Source organism: Lepidochelys kempii, chromosome 11, assembly GCF_965140265.1.
Source record: "Lepidochelys kempii isolate rLepKem1 chromosome 11, rLepKem1.hap2, whole genome shotgun sequence".
Classification (NCBI taxonomy): domain Eukaryota; kingdom Metazoa; phylum Chordata; order Testudines; family Cheloniidae; genus Lepidochelys; species Lepidochelys kempii.
Genome location: NC_133266.1, coordinates 77,968,679 through 77,986,200, shown reverse-complemented (window position 1 = coordinate 77,986,200; position 17,522 = coordinate 77,968,679). Strand labels below are relative to the sequence as shown.

Here is a 17,522-nt window from a genome sequence, read left to right as displayed (position 1 = left end):
CTGGGCAGGCAGCGGCTGCAGCTTACGAGGTGTTCGTGCTGCTTCACGGTTCTTCACTCACAAGTGCGTGGAAAAGTTCCCCTTGCACAGGGGTGCCTGAGGACTTAGACCGCACGGCGATGTTCCCAGCCGCTGCCCAGCAGAGAGAGCAGGAGTCCCAAAGTCTGTCAGCTACCTGCTTCTCCCGGGCCACAGGGCACTCGGGGTATGGCTAGCCGAGCCTGTCCTCCATTCATACTTATGGCCAGGGACTTCGCCTTTGGCATCAGCTCCAGAGCCCCTTGTTATCTGTCCTTTGCTCTGGGGCAGCGAATTAAAGAGGAACGCCGGACACCAGGGCTCCAGGCTACATTCACAGTGTTGCTCTTATGGAAAACAAATCAAACAGATCTGGAGCTATGACCTCCCTGCCATCCTCCCCCATAACACTTTAACAGGGTAATGCCACCTGGGCAAACTGCACTCCGCAGTCTGGGGAGCTTTACAGCACTGCAGCAGGCTGCACCAATAATTTAGAACAGGAGCAAGGCCTCTGGATTCCCCCGCCGGGGGGAACGATTCAGCTTTAAAAAGAAAGTGATACCAGCCTCCTTCTGCACTCACATCATCCCCAGGGTCTCCTGCTTCTCCTTCATCGCCCTTGGGACCAGGATAGCCTCTAGTGCCCTGAAAAATGACACCAATAACACTGCGAATTAAAAGCCAGGCATTAGAGTAACAAGCGTCCTCCCTCGCCTACAGCAAGCGTGAGAACAAGCTGCCAGAGCAGACATCCCTGAGGAATCACAGCTGGTCTTTATTTCTTGATGCTGAGTTACAATAAAAGTGTGTCATCGAGACAGAGACCTTCTTTCTTGGCATAAGTTACCATACAGCCCATACTGAGGTAACCTTGTAACACATGCCAGCGATTCCATCAGCTTTTGCAACCCCCCTCCCCAAGTTATTACGAGTTGCCCCAGAAAGGGAAACCCATACAAAGCCTGTCTATAGCTAAAGATGCCCACACAGCACAGGTACGGGGGATAGCAGGGGACATCCCAACCTTTTGGAAACAAGGCCTTCGGGATGAGCAGGGCTGGCCAGCCAGCACTGGGAAGGCCATTTCAGAGCACAGTCAGCCAACGGGCTCTGGAGCAAAGTGGCCAGCGGTGAACAATGCGAGGGGCCATCACCAGGATGTACTGCTCAGGTAGTTTTGTATTATGTAGCCCTGTAGGAGAGACGGAGGCAGACTTACATTCGCACCAGGGTTTCCTCTGTCGCCTGGATAGCCCTGAGGGGGAAGGGAAGACAGCATGTTAAATCAGAGGAATAGAAATACTGTTAAATTATTGCGTAAAAATTTTCTATGTAACTTACTGGGAAGCCCGGGAAACCATCTGTGCCATTTCCTGGAATGCCGTCCGCTCCCTAGTGGGAAGAGCAAAAATAAGTGCGGTGTCAAAGCCAAACCAGTTAGTTCACTTATCCGCATGTCCCACTTTCCCTAGCAGGCAGCCATTCCCCCACAGCATGGTGTTCACACATTCTCCTGCTATTCAACAGAGCCCATAACTTCTCACTGGGATGGGACACTTGCAGGTCAGAACCCTACCACATTCCTCCGGGCCTTCTCTAGAGGCACAGTCGTGATGAATAAAGTGAAAGTCCTCAATGATGGGCCAACTATCAATACGGCCTGCTGGTTTCTCCCCTGTACCAATTGTCATTAGGCATATGAATCACAAGCTTTAGTAGCCACTTCTAAGTGGAAGCTCTTAAATCTTGTCCACAACTACAATGAACCCATTACAATCACCATGTGAACAGCTTGTGCTTTGTAAAAGGGCGTGACATGGAAATCAGAGTTTTACTAGACCCTCAAAGTGGTAATGAAATATAAAAATGATATGCGGCAAGAGACAGGATCAATATAGAGATAGAAAGAGTTTTTCCAGGTTGCATATCATTAAAGATGCTCTTTATCTTCTTGAGATGACCACCCAAAAATGCTTAATGTGTCATTAAGATCAGAAAAGTGACTGTGACATGATGGCATCTCCTTGCTGAAAAGATCTGCTCATTTTCCTATCTGCAGTGAGTTTGGACTCCAGTTGGTTCCTATTTGCAATGCAGAGCTGTGAGAAGCCGTGCTGGATTCTCCTGGGGTGCAGCATCTGTAATGGAATTGTTAGCTACGTCTCCCTCTCTTGTTAGTGGGACTGCAGCTTGACTGTCAAACTCCAGCCTGATTTCACAGTGCTGACGGAAGAAACGAAACCACCTTTCTACCTGTACATTGAGTGTGTGTGATCTGGAGCCACAGAGAATAGGCACGGATGCCCCCAATGCTATTTTTATAGGGCCATTGTTTAGGAGCCACCACAATTCATATTCAGTCAAGTTAAATATAATTTTTCCTGCCTCATCTCTCCTGGGGCAGAAACCTGCCCCCACATTCACACACCTACTCAGTGCTATAGCCCCATCCGCAAACGCGGAGGGAGCTGGTCCTTTTTAAAGCTTCTGAGCGTAGCAGAGAGGCTGGGGGTGGGGTTACTGCTCTAACTCCCTCTCCACCTCCAATCGTCATCTTTCTCTTCAGTATCTCAAGCCGCATGAGTGCCTGCTCTTTATTCCTGAAGTAAAAGGGAGAGCGGCAGCGGGGGCCGGCAGGTGGGAAAGGGACAAAGATCTCCTTTTCCTCCACTGGAGTTTCACTGTGATGGGGACATTTCAGAGATCAGGCATAAGGGATCTGGCCATTGGAAAGAGGGTGCAGCCAAGACACTAATACACATGCGTTATATATACACACCCCAATAGATGAACGAGCAGCTTTAACAGAAGACTGATATTTTAGACCTCTGGGTCCTCTACTGAAGTGTGTATTGAAGGCACGACTCTTCCAGCCTGCAGAGCTGGAGGACGTAGTGAAAGGACTCTTTTCAAAGGGCTGGCGAGTGACAGTATGATAGACATACAATTAATCCCACTTCCACCGGAAAATGTGTAGGCCAGACGGGCTGTTTTTTCCCCTCTGGATTGGATGAGTCTTGTTACCGCAATGAACCTCCATTGCAGTGCAGTGACTTGTGCCATAGAAATCCTTTAGGGAACTCCAGCTGAAGGCTGCAAGCTCGTAGTGTGCTGTTGCCCACCCAATAAGTAACAGGCATGCTGGTTTCAGTTCTATGTACATCAGAGAAGTGAGACGGGAAAAGTTCAGAAGAGACGCAATCAGAGAAGCAAGGAGAGTTTTGTGGCTGAGCTACTGACAGGAAAAGCTGCCTGTCTCTGGGACCAGGGGCTGAGCTTGTAACGGCTCACTTCTTCTCTATAGAAACTAAACCCACAGAAGGAAACCCAAACGATAACACGGGTTTATAGCATTCCACTGACACAATATTCTGAACTTCTCTGTGGAGAGCAACGGATTCCGCTCCAACCATTCGCAGGACAATGAATGAATTCACAATACAAAATGAATATGAAGCAGCGGAGGCGGGGGGATGAAAACACAAAGCAGGCAAGAATGGGAGACCCATGTGGAGATCCTCAGCTGGTGGGACTCAGTGTAACACCACTGACATGGATGGAGCACACCAGCTGGGGAGCCGGTCCAGTATGCTAAGTGCGTTTGGTACCAAGGGACACAAATTGCAGAGTGTGACTTGAGAGTAATGGGTTCCAGGCTGGTCTCTGTCAGGGCCTGAATGTATCTGAAGAACAAAGTAAACCCAGGTGTGTACACTGGCCCGCTAGAGTCTCTCTGCCCACCCCGCTGGCAGATGTTATGCTTTGATCCCTCTCCCCCAGCATCCTGACATACCATGCAGCACAGCTGGAGGCCAAACTCTAGAATGGGCTTCACCTGCCGGCTGAGTCTACCATTTTGCGGCTCTACTCCATGGGCCAGATCCCCAGCGGGTGTAACTCAGACGTAGCACCGTTGGCATGAATAGGCCAGATCCCCAGCAGGTGTAACTCAGCATATCTCCAGCTAAGTCAATGGAACAATGCTGATTTTTACCAGCTGAAGATCAGCCCTGTGTATGTGCATCGTGCATGGGACCACAGGGGAGTATCCAGTGGGGACTCCTGCACAGCACTCAGCAGTCCTGCTGGGGAAGCCAAGGAGGGGGCGAGGGGGGGGGTGTTTCCTCTTGCTGAGCACGACCAGTTGTAAGCCACTTTTCATATGTCATATTCCACTGTGAAATACCACTCACCCTTTCACCCATCACGCCAGGGTCTCCAGGCAATCCGGTGGGTCCAGGGGGTCCTTTGAGGCCCTGAAGGGAGAGGGCGAAATGGTCAAGCATATTGTAAAGGACATGAATGCACAGCAAATGATCCTTTCAAAGGCAAACCAGCTGCTTTCATTTTTCTGTGACATTTTGATCCCTCACTTCCTACCTTAGAAGAACCCTGATGCGCTGAAGGATACAAACGGGAACATTGAATATTCCAAGTGGAGTTGTTTATTTGTGGACAGCACATGGCATAAACTGTGCACCTTTGCCATTGTTTCAATTCCCCCTTTTCCTCAGGGCAGTGGCGCAGGCCTGTCAGATGATCCATTCCGGAGTAGGCCCAGACAAAGCCCACAAGGTGCACTGTAGAAATGATCCAACCCGGGCTTGTCAGGTTAGACTAGTGTTCTAAGAGGGCCCCTCCTCTACATTCTGTAATGTTGTTATTGCAGAAATCAAAGAGTGTAGACAGGCTGCTGTTAATAAGAATCACCTACTGAGTAGCTATACTGTCTACCAGCTCTGCTCAGTGACCCCAGAGATCTGTGGGTCCACACTGAAGAAGAAGCGTTTAAAATGCTACCATCCCATCATGGACGTGAATTACTGTGTGTCTTGGAAAACCAGCTTCTCTGTTCCTGTTTATAAGGGCTCCACGTGGTTTTCCAAGATCCATAAGGCTAGGCACCCTGTCCATTGGGATGCAGAAGAGAGAGCCTTTTTTGATCACCGCCCTCTGGTTTATCTATCACACAGCCATGCCTTCCTTCAAGACAATGATAAAGAACACTAACCTCAGGTCCCAAGGGTCCTTCGTCTCCTCTGTACCCCTTGGGTCCAATCGGACCAACTTCCCCCTGTGAAAGTAAAAAGAGAACTGAAGGTTTCATTTCTTCCCTGTCTCGCTGGTTACGCTCCTCTGGAGGCACTGCCCAGAGGAACGCATAGCCGTCTCCCATGCTTTGTGTGCCTGGCTTGTGAAGAAATGTGATTCCCCCTATCCTGCTATGGGGCTGGACCCTGGTCACCACATCACAAACCTCACCTTGGATTCTGAGCATCCAGCAAGACAGCAATGCGAGTACTGCACAGTCACAGATGCGGTGGCTGGCGGCCCAGATTCTGCCAGGTGACTCATTCCCAAACTTCACCCTTGCAGGTCTCACGGTGCTTCAATTCATGTCCAAATTTAGCTCACCAGGGCGGGGAAATATTTCTTCATTTCATGACCCACAGGGTGAGGGCTGGTGCCTGATGAACCCATTACACATTCATGGGTCATGCCCAGCTGAGTCACAGTTTACAGTGAGGTTTCCATTTATAAATACAGGCGGTCAGACTGGATGACCACAATGGTCCCTTCAGGTCTTGGGATCTCTGAATCTAGCAATCTATAACACATATTACTCCTGTCAGGAACAAGCTTATATCACTATTTATACATAGAACCTTAATATAAACTGTGGCCTCTAATTCCTTTCTGCTGGCAGCAAAAGCCATTCTTCCATGCAGGCTTTGGTAACGTACATAATACACATTATTATGTGTTGTGTCTCTTAGACTCACAGATCTTAAGGTCAGAAGGGACCATTACGATCATCTAGTTTGACCTCCGGCACATCACAGGCCAAAGAACCTCACCCACCCACTCCTGTAACCCAGACCCCGAACCTCTGGAGGAGTTACTGAAGTCTTCAAATCAAGATTTAAGGTCTTTAAGTTACAGAGAATTCACCATTTATACTTGTTTAAACCTACAAGTGACCCCATGCTGCAGAGGAAGGCGAACCCCACACCCTACCGGGTCTCTGTCAATCTGACCTGGGGGGAAATTCCTTCCCAACCCCAAATATGGCCATCAGTTAGACCCTGAGCATGTGGGCAAGACCCACCAGCCAGACACTTGGGAATGAATTCTCTGTAGTAACTCAAGAGTGTCTCATCACCGACCACTGGAGATATTTGCTACTAGCAGTCGCAGATCAGCTACATGCCACTGTAGACAGTCTCATCATAACGTCCCCTACGTCAGCTTATCAAGTCCAGTCTTTTTTTTGCCCCCACTGTCAGGTTTTTTGCCCCCACTTCTCCCCTTTGGAGGCTGTTTCACAGCTTCACTCCTCTGATGGTTAGAAACCTTCACCTAATTTCAAGCCTAAATTGTTGATGCCCAGTTTATAGCCATTTGCTTTTGCCCGGCTGCACAAGCCTGTCCTTTCCTCTCTGCAGCTGGGCAGCCACATCCTTGCCCAACAACCTGCAGCAGCTTGCATCACCGGGCACTGCCGCAGCCAAGAGCTTCGTTGCAGCAGACCAGTGCTGCCCCAAGGACGCAGTAAGGTAAAAGCCGGGATGAGGAATGGAGTCTTTCGTCTCTAGGTCTGTAGATAATATGTTGTGATCACAGCTTTGTTCCCATCTCACCGCTAGGAGAGTCGCCTTTCAAAGGCCTACATTTTCAATTGATCTCACCATTATGTCCTGTTCTAGGGAGTGTGATGAATGCGGCATCCCATGTGAATGCTTTAACCATCAAGCTATAAGCTATTCTGTGAGGTGGGCTTGTCAGTCTCCCCTACTGGAACTGTTCCACTTTATATTCTCCATAGCCAGGTAGCCTGATGGGGAGCCCGGGAGTTCCACGGCTCAGGGCTTCCCATGCACCCAGAACCGCACCAGCCTGTCAGGTTAGGTGACAGGAACCTGGAAGGCCTGCAGCCATTGGCTTGTGGCTTGTCAGCAGCCCAAGCTCTAGATACCATCTGGCCCTGATGACTTATTACTGTTTGGTTTATCAATTTGTTCTAAAACCTCCGCTAATGACACCTCAATCTGGGACAGTTCCTCAGATCTGTCACCTAAAAAGAATAGCTCAGGTGTGGGAATCTCCCTCACATCCCCTGCACTGAAGACTGATACAAATGTAACCCACCCAGCATCCTGTTCCCTGGCACGCTCTGAGGTTGTTCAAGCTGGGATAAGTCTGCGCTGGGGCTTATTACACAACACTGGGATACTGGGCCTGAGGCTCCTCCATGTGCCCTGCATTGTTTGTCAGTGTGTGTCACCTCAGACCAGACCCGCTCAGACAAATCATCAGCAACAAGGAGTTATTCTGTAAGGAAACCGAACAGGATTCCAGTCCAGCAGCCTTCTGACAGCTTGCCTGACTCGGGCTCCCAGCTGAAACGTCCTACTGGGAGGGCAGAGGGTGCATCTTGGCAGGAGCCAGGACGTTCTCCCAACGTGCCACAGTTTGTCGTCTGCAACTTGCTGCTCCCACTGCTGCTGCTGAAGCATGCTGCACTTGGGATACACCAAGAATTCATTTAGTTTCTTCGCAACGGCCTTATCTTCCTGGAGTGCTGCTTGAGCACCTCTATCGGCCAGCGGCACCACTGATTGTTTGGCTGGCTTCCTGCTTCTCATGTACTTACAGTTTTTCAAAAAAATTTTTGGTTTTTGAGTCTTTTGCTAGTTGCTCTTCAACTTCTTTGTTGGCCTGCCTAATTGTACTTTTACAAAAAGAAAAGGAGGACTTGTGGCACCTTAGAGACTAACAAATTTATTTGAGCATAAGCTTTCGTGAACTACAGCCCACTTCATTCTCTGATCACTCAGTGTTTCAGAGGAACAGCCGTGTTAGTCTGTATTCGCAAAAAGAAAAGGAGTACTTGTGGCACCTTAGAGACTAACCAATTTATTTGAGCATACAGACTTAAAGGTGGCAATTTTGCAACAGAAAAGCTTCAAAACAGACTCCAGCGAGAAGCTGCTGAACTTGAATTAATATGCAAACTAGATACCATTAACTTGGGTTTGAACAGAGACTGGGAGTGGCTGGGTCATTACACATATTGAATCTATTTCCCCATGTTAAGTATCCTCACACCTTCGTGTCAACTGTCTGAAATGGGCCATCTTGATTATCACTTCAAAAGGTTTTTTTCCCCCTGCTGATAATAGCTCCTCTTAATTAATTAGCCTCTTACAGTTGGTATGGGTTCTTCCACCTTTTCATGTTCTCTGTATGTATAAATATCTTCTTACTATATGTTCCATTCTATGCATCTGATGAAGTGGGCTGTAGCCCATGAAAGCTTATGCTCAAATGAATTTGTTAGTCTCTAAGGTGCCACAAGTCCTCCTGTTCTTTTTGCTGATACAGACTAACACGGCTGCTACTCTGAAACCTGTACTTTTACAGTTGACTTGCCAAAGTTTATGTTCCTTTCTATTTTCCTCAGAACAATTTGAATTCCAATTTTTAAAGGATGGCTTTTTGCTTCTAACCACCTCTTTTACTCTGTTGTTTAGTCATGGTGGCATTTTTTTGGTCCTCTTACCTTTTTTTTAAATTTGGGGTGCGCATTTAATTTGAGCTTTTATTATGGTGTTTTTAAAAAGTTTCCATGCAGCTTGCAGGCATTTCACTCTTGTGACTGGTCCTTTTCATTTCACTAGCTTCCTCATTTCTGTGTAGTTCCCCTTTTTGAAGTTAAATGCCACTGTGGTGGGTTTCTTTGGTAGCCCCCCATCCGCTCAAGGATGTTAAATTTAATTACATTATGGTCGCTGTTACTGAGTGATTCAGCTATATTCACCTCTTGGACCAGATCCTGTGCTCCACTTAGGACTAGATCAAGAATTGCCTCTCCCCTTGTGGCTTCCAGGACTTGCTGCTCCAAGAAGCTGTCATTAATAGTGTATAGAAATTTTATCTCTGCATCCCGTCCTGAGTTGAAATGGGGTTAGTTGAAAACCCCCCAAGGGACCAGTCTGTGATGCAATCACTCCTGGATACCACCAATTATCTGAGGCATGTCTTACTAAGACCTTCTCTTCCACATGAAAATTACGCAGTTGCGTATGACTATTTGTGGCCACTTGATCACAAAGTTCCTTACAAATTTCCCTACTGATATCAGGCTTTAGCACGTCCTGACGAGACCTTAAAGGATGTCTCGTGAGCAACATGGCTGGTGTCTGATTTGTAGTAGTATGGACTGCATTCCTAACATAGTAGCAAAGTTAAATCCTCTAATCAAACTGTCACACAATGGATAGGAATAGTGTTGGTCCATACAGGGCACCAACTCTTTGAATAAGGACAAGATGTTCATATTCCCTGAAATGGCCCTTACCCACAATAATGCAGCTTTGCCTATAAAATCAGTTCCGATATATCTGAATAAATCTTTCTGCTAGTTCACTTGTGGAAGGATGGAACACAGCTGATATGACATGTTTGATAGCCTTTCTTTTGACAAATAGTTGGGTCTCTTCAGATGTGAATTGGGTCCTATTGTCAGTTACAATCTGTTCCGGAACTCCCTTCCGAGAAACGCGAGTCTGCATGCTCTCGGCATCTGCGCTGAACTAGTTGAATTCATACAGAATGCTTCAATCCATTTAGAAGGAACATCTACTGCAATCATGTACATCTGTCCCATAGATGGCCTGGAGTAATTCGCGTTGTACTGTGTCATTTGTTCAATTTGTGCCCTATAGAACATATTGACTGTCTCTGGTTCCATTCGGTATCCTTACCTGCCTCTTCCATGGGCCAGCGTGACAAGCAGTCTGCATTCCCATGGTGGTTCATAGAATCATAGAATATCAGGGTTGGAAGGGACCTCAGGAGGTCATCTAGTCCAACCCCCTGCTCAAAGCAGGACCAATCCCCAACTAAATCACTGGCACTTTTGAACTCAAATACTGTTACAGCAAGCACCCAAGAATATCATCCCATTGCTGGGACTGCTCTTTGGGTTAAAAGGTGAAGATCTGTAACTAGAGTAATTGTTTCCAGATGGAGAGTGGTGAAACTTTAACTCCTCAGACTAAGCTCAGAGCTTCTCCATCAATTTGACCATAGGTACGTTCTGCTGAGGTAAGCAAAGGCAATTGGTCTTTCAATGTGTTCCACCACGGGACATTACTGCTCCTATGTCACATGGGGAAGGATCACAAGCAAAGCTACACGTTAGCTGGTAAGGGCATCCGAAGCCTGGGCAATGCTGTATGGACAATCTTCATCTCTGTCCCTTGTGTGACAGGTGGTTTGGAGGCTGTAACTCTGTCATTTGTCAAGCAAGAACCTGTGGAAATGACAGACCATCCCTAGAAAGGAACATCATTGTGACACATTCAGAGGCTTCAGCTTTCTAATGTGATCTCTTTCTCAATGGCTTGGCCTCAAAACACACTTGAATTCACATTTCTCCTTGTTTGCTCTAAGTCCTCGCTCAGCCAGCCTCACGAGGAACCTTGAAATCACCACAGATATGGGCAGCGCCTGTCTTTCCATCACTGCCATGACAGGGGCGCTCCTCTCCTTCAGGTCACCTTGGATATAATTCCACCATCCTGTAAATGCTGCAGTTCAGTCTCTGCCTCTGGCCATATATCAAAAGGCACTGGTTGAGCTTTGCAAAATGCAGAAACTACCTCCTCCTAATGCTCAGTTTTTGCTTTCATATGTTTTGAGGTTTTGATACCATCCTGAAAGACATCAGCTGCCTTGTCCGAAAGCTCTGCTCATTTTAGTCTGGGCCTGGAGTTTTGTTTTGTTTTAAACCTCCAGGCATGTTAGGCTTTGCCAGTCCACCTGAATCTCTCCCAGCCATTCTTTACCATGTAGAGCAGGACTTCCTTGCTTCCCAACATAGAGATCTGCAAGGCGTTGTTTCCAGTCATGTGTTCCCTTCACTGTAATAATGCCCAGGGATTTCCCCTGTGTGATTTTAGTAGCACTGACGTTTTCTGCAACTTCGCCCTATTAAGTGGTCTCTGATAATCCTGCTGTGAAATTAGAAAGAGCAGATGCTGTATCTAGCTCCATTGTACGTTTTACTCCTCCCACTTGAAGGGGAATCCAAATAACATTTCATTTGTTGTCTTCTCAATTTAACAGTTGTAGAGGTAGGCTCCATGCTGTCATCTGGTATCCCATCTTCATCTCTGATTGTTGGGTCTTTTGCTCTTTGCACGAAAAAAATAACATGAAGAAACCACAGGGGTACCGCTGGGTCCCAAATAACCGTATTTACTGAATAGACCCAAACACGCAAGGCCTAGCTATGTACACGTGACTGCTCTGGCTGGGTTCCGATGACTTGTAAAACATAGAACACAGTGAGTGCCACTAGAAGGCTCACTGACTATTTAAAGGGATACTGCCTTATTCCTGTCTACTACAGTAAACCTGAAAACAAGGAAAGCTGGGAAGATGGCGGTAGTGCAGACAGAAAACTGCCCTGTTTTATGGTGCCTGGAACCCTGACAAATATACTCTTGGCTTGTGCTGTCCATGCCATTTCTACAGACTTGGTACCATGCCTGGAGTGCATTTAGGGTTCTGTATGCAGCAGATCTCAGCAATTCCCATCCACCTACTGTGTGTGTGTGTGTGTGTGTACACTGTAACGTGGGGGTGACACACACACGTGCACACGCACAGAAGGTTACACCAGGGCTTCCAAAGAGATAAAAGAAAGAATACACTGACCTCTAGATTCTCTCGCAGACATAAAGAAAGTGAAAGGGACTCAAGGGTTAGCAGGAGCCCTACATTTAGCCAAGAGAAACACATTCAAAGAGCCAGAACTCGCAGATAACAAGCCTTGAAAAATACTGTTTGCCAAGCTCCTTCCCTTCCCAATGCCAATTATATATTTATTTTCTATTTGGCTGAGCAAAAGCATTTCCCCCTAGCTTATGGAAAAAACATCTCAGAGCGCAACTGCTTTTGAAATCTTACTGGAACCCTGTATCTATTTTAGCTAGACCTGACCAAGATACTCAGCAAGTCTCCTGTCTGGGAAGAACTCAGATCCGAGGTTAGAACATATCCTGCTCTTCTGACAGGCGACTGATTGGACCACCATATCTTCCACGGAAGGAGGGAGACTGTGTCTTCCACATATTGCAGCACAGAGACAGGCCCACTGCCTGGGATTCTTACTAAACAGTGGTGGATGGATTTACTGGGGGCAGAATATACTCACCCTGAACAGATTCCCAGCAATGAACCTACCCTAAAATCTTGGTCTCAAGGTTTGCATTGAGGCTCAGACAAATGCCTGTGTTCGTAGTTCAAATCTGGAACAGGCCTCAACCACAAATGAAGCATCTTAGTGGCCAATGGATATAGCTTGTCCACATTCCAAGAAAGTGACAGAATAAGCATGTGTCTGTCTGGAATAAGCATGTGCCTGTCGTCTCTGGCCCTTTCTTGACAGGTATCCAGCACATACGCAGTCTGTCTCCTCCCCGCCATTCTGAATATATATTTTAAAAGAACAAAATGGTACGAGGGCCTGAAGTGCTTCTAAGTCACAAGTCAAAACCTACAATGTGTGCCTCTCCTTCCCAATGGTTACCATCCCTCTCATGTCCAGCAGAGAGCCGGCCCTCCCCTTCTGACCGGGAGAACAGGCCCATGCGGTGCACTGGCTCTCAGATCCCTGCTGCCGCTTCTCTCCTTCCCCCAGATGCTAAAGAACAGCCACTGCAGGCTGCTGGCTTCCCCTGCCCATATCTGTGGTCCCAGGCCCCATTTTGCAGCTTTGCTCGCAGGAGCTGGCTGCTCAGACACAGCCGAGCGAGGGCTGGCTCATGTTGCAGATTTGGGGAAACTGGGCCAATTCTTCCTGCTTTATTTCAGAAAGGTAAAATGAGGGCAGGGGAAGGGGCAAAGCCCAGCTGGGCCAGGTCTCCTGCTGCAGAGTGGCTGGAGATGGGGAAGGTATAGGCAAGCACTTCGGAGCCCTTTGAAATGGCTGCTCTTGGCAAAAGCCTTTGCAAAGAGTCTGAGCCAGCACAGGGGAAATACCATAAATGCTCATAAAAATGAATTGCTTTTCTACAACCAAACTCCCTCCCAGACCCAAACCCTTTCCAGACGAGCGACAGCACAGAGCTGTATAATGTAGAGCCGTCAGCGGGCCAGACCCTGCCGCCTTCGGAGAGTTAAATGCTTTGGCTGCAGCAGGAGCTTGGCTCAGTTAAGGATGTCAGGATCTGGCCCAGCAGCATCCCACTACTAACTGGATTCAGTGCCCAGTGTCAGCACAAAATGTCCCCCTCCCTGGGCTGACTCAAGCTGTGGCTGGCACCAAGTTACAGACCAGCTCTGATGCCAGCAGCTGCGCTTCATCTTTCCATGCGGCTGCCTTTAATTAAACTCTGCGTTGGAGGGCGGGGGGGGGGGGGGGGGCGGAGGGGCGCGGGGGAGAGATGGGGCACATCAATTAAACTCTGTGCTGGGGGGCACACTGCAGTGCCTCGGGGGGGATCTCAGAGCTCCGTGCACAGCCTCTGGGGGAGGCGAGGAGGCTAGTGTGGAAGCAGCCGTGCTCCCTGTCCACACAGACCTACCTCCTGAAGACACGTCCCACACCAGAACGCAGGAGCAGGGTTAGCCCCACAAAGCCGCATTCCCTGGGGCCCCTTTGCCCGAATGATGCCGGCACAATAGAGTGCCCCAGAGGTTCTTACCCACCGGGGACTGGGTTGATGCAATAGGCCACTGGGGCCATGGCAACCAGGGCACAAATTAGGCCAGACCTGGCCTGCACCAGTTACCTGGCCCTTAGCAGCCCCGGATTCGGGTGCTTCCTTATCTCTGTCCCTGCCGTGGGGGTGAATCAACTGTATGTAGGGCTCGTACTCCAGCCACTTGGGAATTTCTGTAACATCGCCTAGCTGTATCTTGGGTCCAGCCGAGAGTTAGCCTCCCCCCTAACTTGGGCAGAGGAGGGCATGTCCTCTGGCCCCATCGCTCAGAGCTGAAGCCCTGGTGAGCTATTTTTCTAGTGGCTGTTTGCCATTTGGCCCGGGGGCCCGCATGTATCGGCAGCTCAGCTCGGTGTTACGGGCTAGGGACGATTAAAGCTTGGGGAGAAGAGCTTGGACAAGGAGCTGGAGGTGGGTCCCTGCTGAGCGCTCCCCGCTCTGGAGCAGCAAAGCAGGGGAGCAGCGCTTCCCGCCGGGCTCGGGGCACTCCGCTGAGAGTGGGGCTCCCGGGGCACGGCTGGGGCAGCACACAGCACAAGTCTTCCCGCGGGAAAGCAGCGACGGGTGGGGGCAAAGGGCTCTTTCAGTGTTCAGTGGATTGAAGCAGAGAGGCTCAGGACTCACAAAGGGCAGGGATCAGTGTGCGTGACAAAGACAAACAGCTGTCTTAATCCTCCCGTTGGAGTTTGCCGAACTAGGGCTGAACATGGCAGGGCAAGTGCAGTGGGGCCTAGGTGCGTTTCCACAAGCCCTGCCCCGGGGCCTCCTCCTTGCCTGCCCCCCACACCCCCCCAGCTATGAGTCAGCAAGTGCAGGATGGAGGCAGATGCCTTGGGGGGACATGAAACGCAGAGTGGGGAGATCAGCATGGGGGTGCCCTCCTTGCCGATGATTTGGGGGATGTTTGGGCCCCTGGGAGCCAGCTAGCACAGAGCGATATGAGCTCCGAAGGGGAGGGGAAGCAGCATTCGGCTAGCAGCACTGCACCCTCACTCGTATTCAGCGCCCACCCACCTGCCGTGGAGACGGCCAGGGCTGCTCCCTGCTGGAGGAGGAGAAGTCTCCGGGGAAATGTCCCCATTCCCATAGCAAACTGCTCTGGGCCCTGCAGCCTCCCCTTCTCTCATGACCCTGGCGCACACAGCTTTGGTGATGGGAGGAGCAGAATTACTGGAAGAGCACTCTGGAAAGCCAGGGCTGCCCCAGAAAGGAGACCTCCATCCGTGCATGCTTTAGAACAGACCATATCAAGATGAGGGGCTCTAGATGACAATGCAGGGGCCTAATCATGCCCCAACTCCCCGCAGTAGCCCACTGACTCAGGTGACTAAGAGGACCTAGGTCTCGCCCTAAGGCTTAGCATTCCTTCACTGCTGCTGTTCAGATCTGTAGGTTTCCAAATCTGCCGGACTGACTTTCTGGCACCTGTTTCCACTGGAAGGAGGAAACGACGTGGAATTTTCTCAGTCCCAAACAGCAAGCCAAATCTCCATTTTCTAGGCTTGCCCAGGTCCTGGACTCTGGCATGCACCACTCCCACTGCCTCTCTTCTTGGGGGCATGTGTCCAGGCTGGGAAGGAAAGGCTGGGTGCACCCCATCTCTAGTCACATCCTTGTCTGATTTTAACACGCTCCCCATTTCCCCCCTGCCCCAGGCGGAAGGATCAGCCATGTTCTTACTGGGTCTCCAGGCACTCCGAGCGGTCCTTCCCGTCCTTGGTCACCCTGTGGGCCAGGCTCACCCTGAAAAGGCAGAAAAAATATATAACTCAAGAAGTCATTTTGGAAGCCAAGAGTCCTGCAGGTACTGAGCAGCACAGAGACAGAGAGAGCAAAGCGGCATGGGTGGGCAGAAAATGGAGTATTTCAGAAAGTAGACCTTTATCCACACACAAAGCACCTTGGATCATTAGCCCTCTAGCGAGATGGGTCCAAGTCACAAAGATCAGGTGGGAAATTAGCTAGTGCTCCAGGGAGTTTGCATGCAGAGTTGAGCATCAGCAAATGGGGTTCATCTGGGACGATCAGAATGGATTGAGAGCCAAGCTCGCCCAGTACAGGGATGTTTGTATCTAGGGTTTTGGTTTGGGCCCATCTCTGCCTTAACGACTCCCATGAAGTTTCATTTATCATTGTCAATGAGTATGGCAACGGCACCCCTTGTCCCCAATCAGGATCAGGCCCCCCTGAGCTAGGGGTTGCATAAGTCCCTTCCTTCCTCAATGATCTTATAGTCAAGCCAAGATATCTGCCCAATCTCTCTCCCCACTGTTTGGTGGGTGCCTGCATTGCACACGAACAAGATACTTTTATCACTGCACGTACACAGAGAGCGGAGCTGGGGCCCTTGTTTCCCAACTGGGCCCTAACCTCAGCTCTGCTTTGGAAAGAGGTGTGCCATTGACCTGTGTATCTCCCACAGTGCACAGGGCTTCCCAACCCCGTCCATTCTGGGCTATTGCCAGGTGCTTAGGGACTTTGTGCTCAGAAAAGGGAGGGGCAGGAATTGCCCCTGTTGAAATATTGAGCAGGGAGTGGGAGCAGAGAGCCTGGAAATGTATCTGCTAACTGGCCTGGCTTGGTGAAAAGGAATTCCAGGGAGCAAAGGCCAGGAACAATCCCTGTGGAGGATGCTGGGATGGGGGGATGCCTGCAATGCCAAGGGGATGGCCATGAAATGGCTCATCACTTCCTGCTTTTAAAGGGTCAGGATCTCCACATTTCTCCCTTAACGTCCCCTTCCTCACACCTATTGGCTGTACAGACTGCCAGGGCTCGCTGAGAGCCGGGGAGAGAGATGGGGCTGAGAGGTGGTGACTGGACACAGGAAGCAGGGATTCTCCTGGGAACTTGGTACTGTTAAACTTTCAGAGCTTTTCCTACAGCTGAAACGGATGATGTGCTGGAGCTGGATGTCTCTCTGTCCTGCTTTGGAGAGCCCCGCTCAGCGTAGCTGCGAATGGAAACTCATGGGCACATGTGCGTTTAGCATTGAAACCTTGAGCCCAGGATTGCTTCTTTCAAAGCGCTCTGTGGTAGGGGCCAGTGTCAGGGAGTCCCAGACTGCCCAGTTAGTGAGGAAATCTTGCACTGTGGCTTTGCAAGTCAGAGCCCCCACGACTAACCACAGTGCAGAGCATTGCATAAAGGAGAACACTATGGAGAAAGCCCAGAAACTGTGCCATCCCTGTGTGCTGACTGGCCGTCCCTGAATCTCAGGATATATGCCACACCAAGAAAGGAGACTGGCAGGAGTTGCAACATGTAGCTCTGAACAGTCAGGAAATGCCTCATCCCCCAGGTTTCACTGTGAATTCAGAGCCACGTAGGCGAATAGCCAGTTCTCTGCAACGCTAAGCTAGCTCCTCTCCCACGCACAGCACATTGTCCCTTAGCTGTGTGCTTATGAGCCCGGCAGCAACAGCCACTGTGCATACTCGCCTCCGCCCTGAGATCTGCCGGCCCCACCATCAGGCCCACTTGATGGGAATCTCGACTCTTCCACTTCTCCTTCCATGCTTCCATAGCCTGCTTTGAGCCCTGCATTCCCTCAGCCTGGCAGTGCCTTGCTAAGCATTGGCACATGGTAAAAACTAGCAGATAAATCTTCCATCACTTTTATACTTTACTTACAACCTTGCCTAATGGCTAAGGGTCGGGGGGGGCCTATAAAATGAAAAGCAACAAAGCCATTGTTTGCTAGCTAGACACTTCCATAGGGCGTAAAGCAGTAAATATAAACTGTAACAGTATGAAGGTCCTGAA

General features: G+C 49.5%; 1 protein-coding gene across 1 annotated transcript in view; it reads right to left on the bottom strand.

Moving 5' to 3' along the window:
* COL6A1 (collagen type VI alpha 1 chain) overlaps positions 1 to 17,522 on the bottom strand; it is a 69,849-nt gene that overhangs the window by 17,644 nt on the left and 34,683 nt on the right. The window contains exons 20-25 of the mRNA XM_073306924.1: positions 15,438 to 15,500; positions 5,033 to 5,095; positions 4,215 to 4,277; positions 1,363 to 1,413; positions 1,241 to 1,276; positions 604 to 666 (exon numbers count right to left, since the gene is read on the bottom strand). Coding sequence (XP_073163025.1) covers positions 604 to 666; positions 1,241 to 1,276; positions 1,363 to 1,413; positions 4,215 to 4,277; positions 5,033 to 5,095; positions 15,438 to 15,500 — 339 coding nt within the window. The remainder of the gene's footprint in view (positions 1 to 603; positions 667 to 1,240; positions 1,277 to 1,362; positions 1,414 to 4,214; positions 4,278 to 5,032; positions 5,096 to 15,437; positions 15,501 to 17,522) is intronic.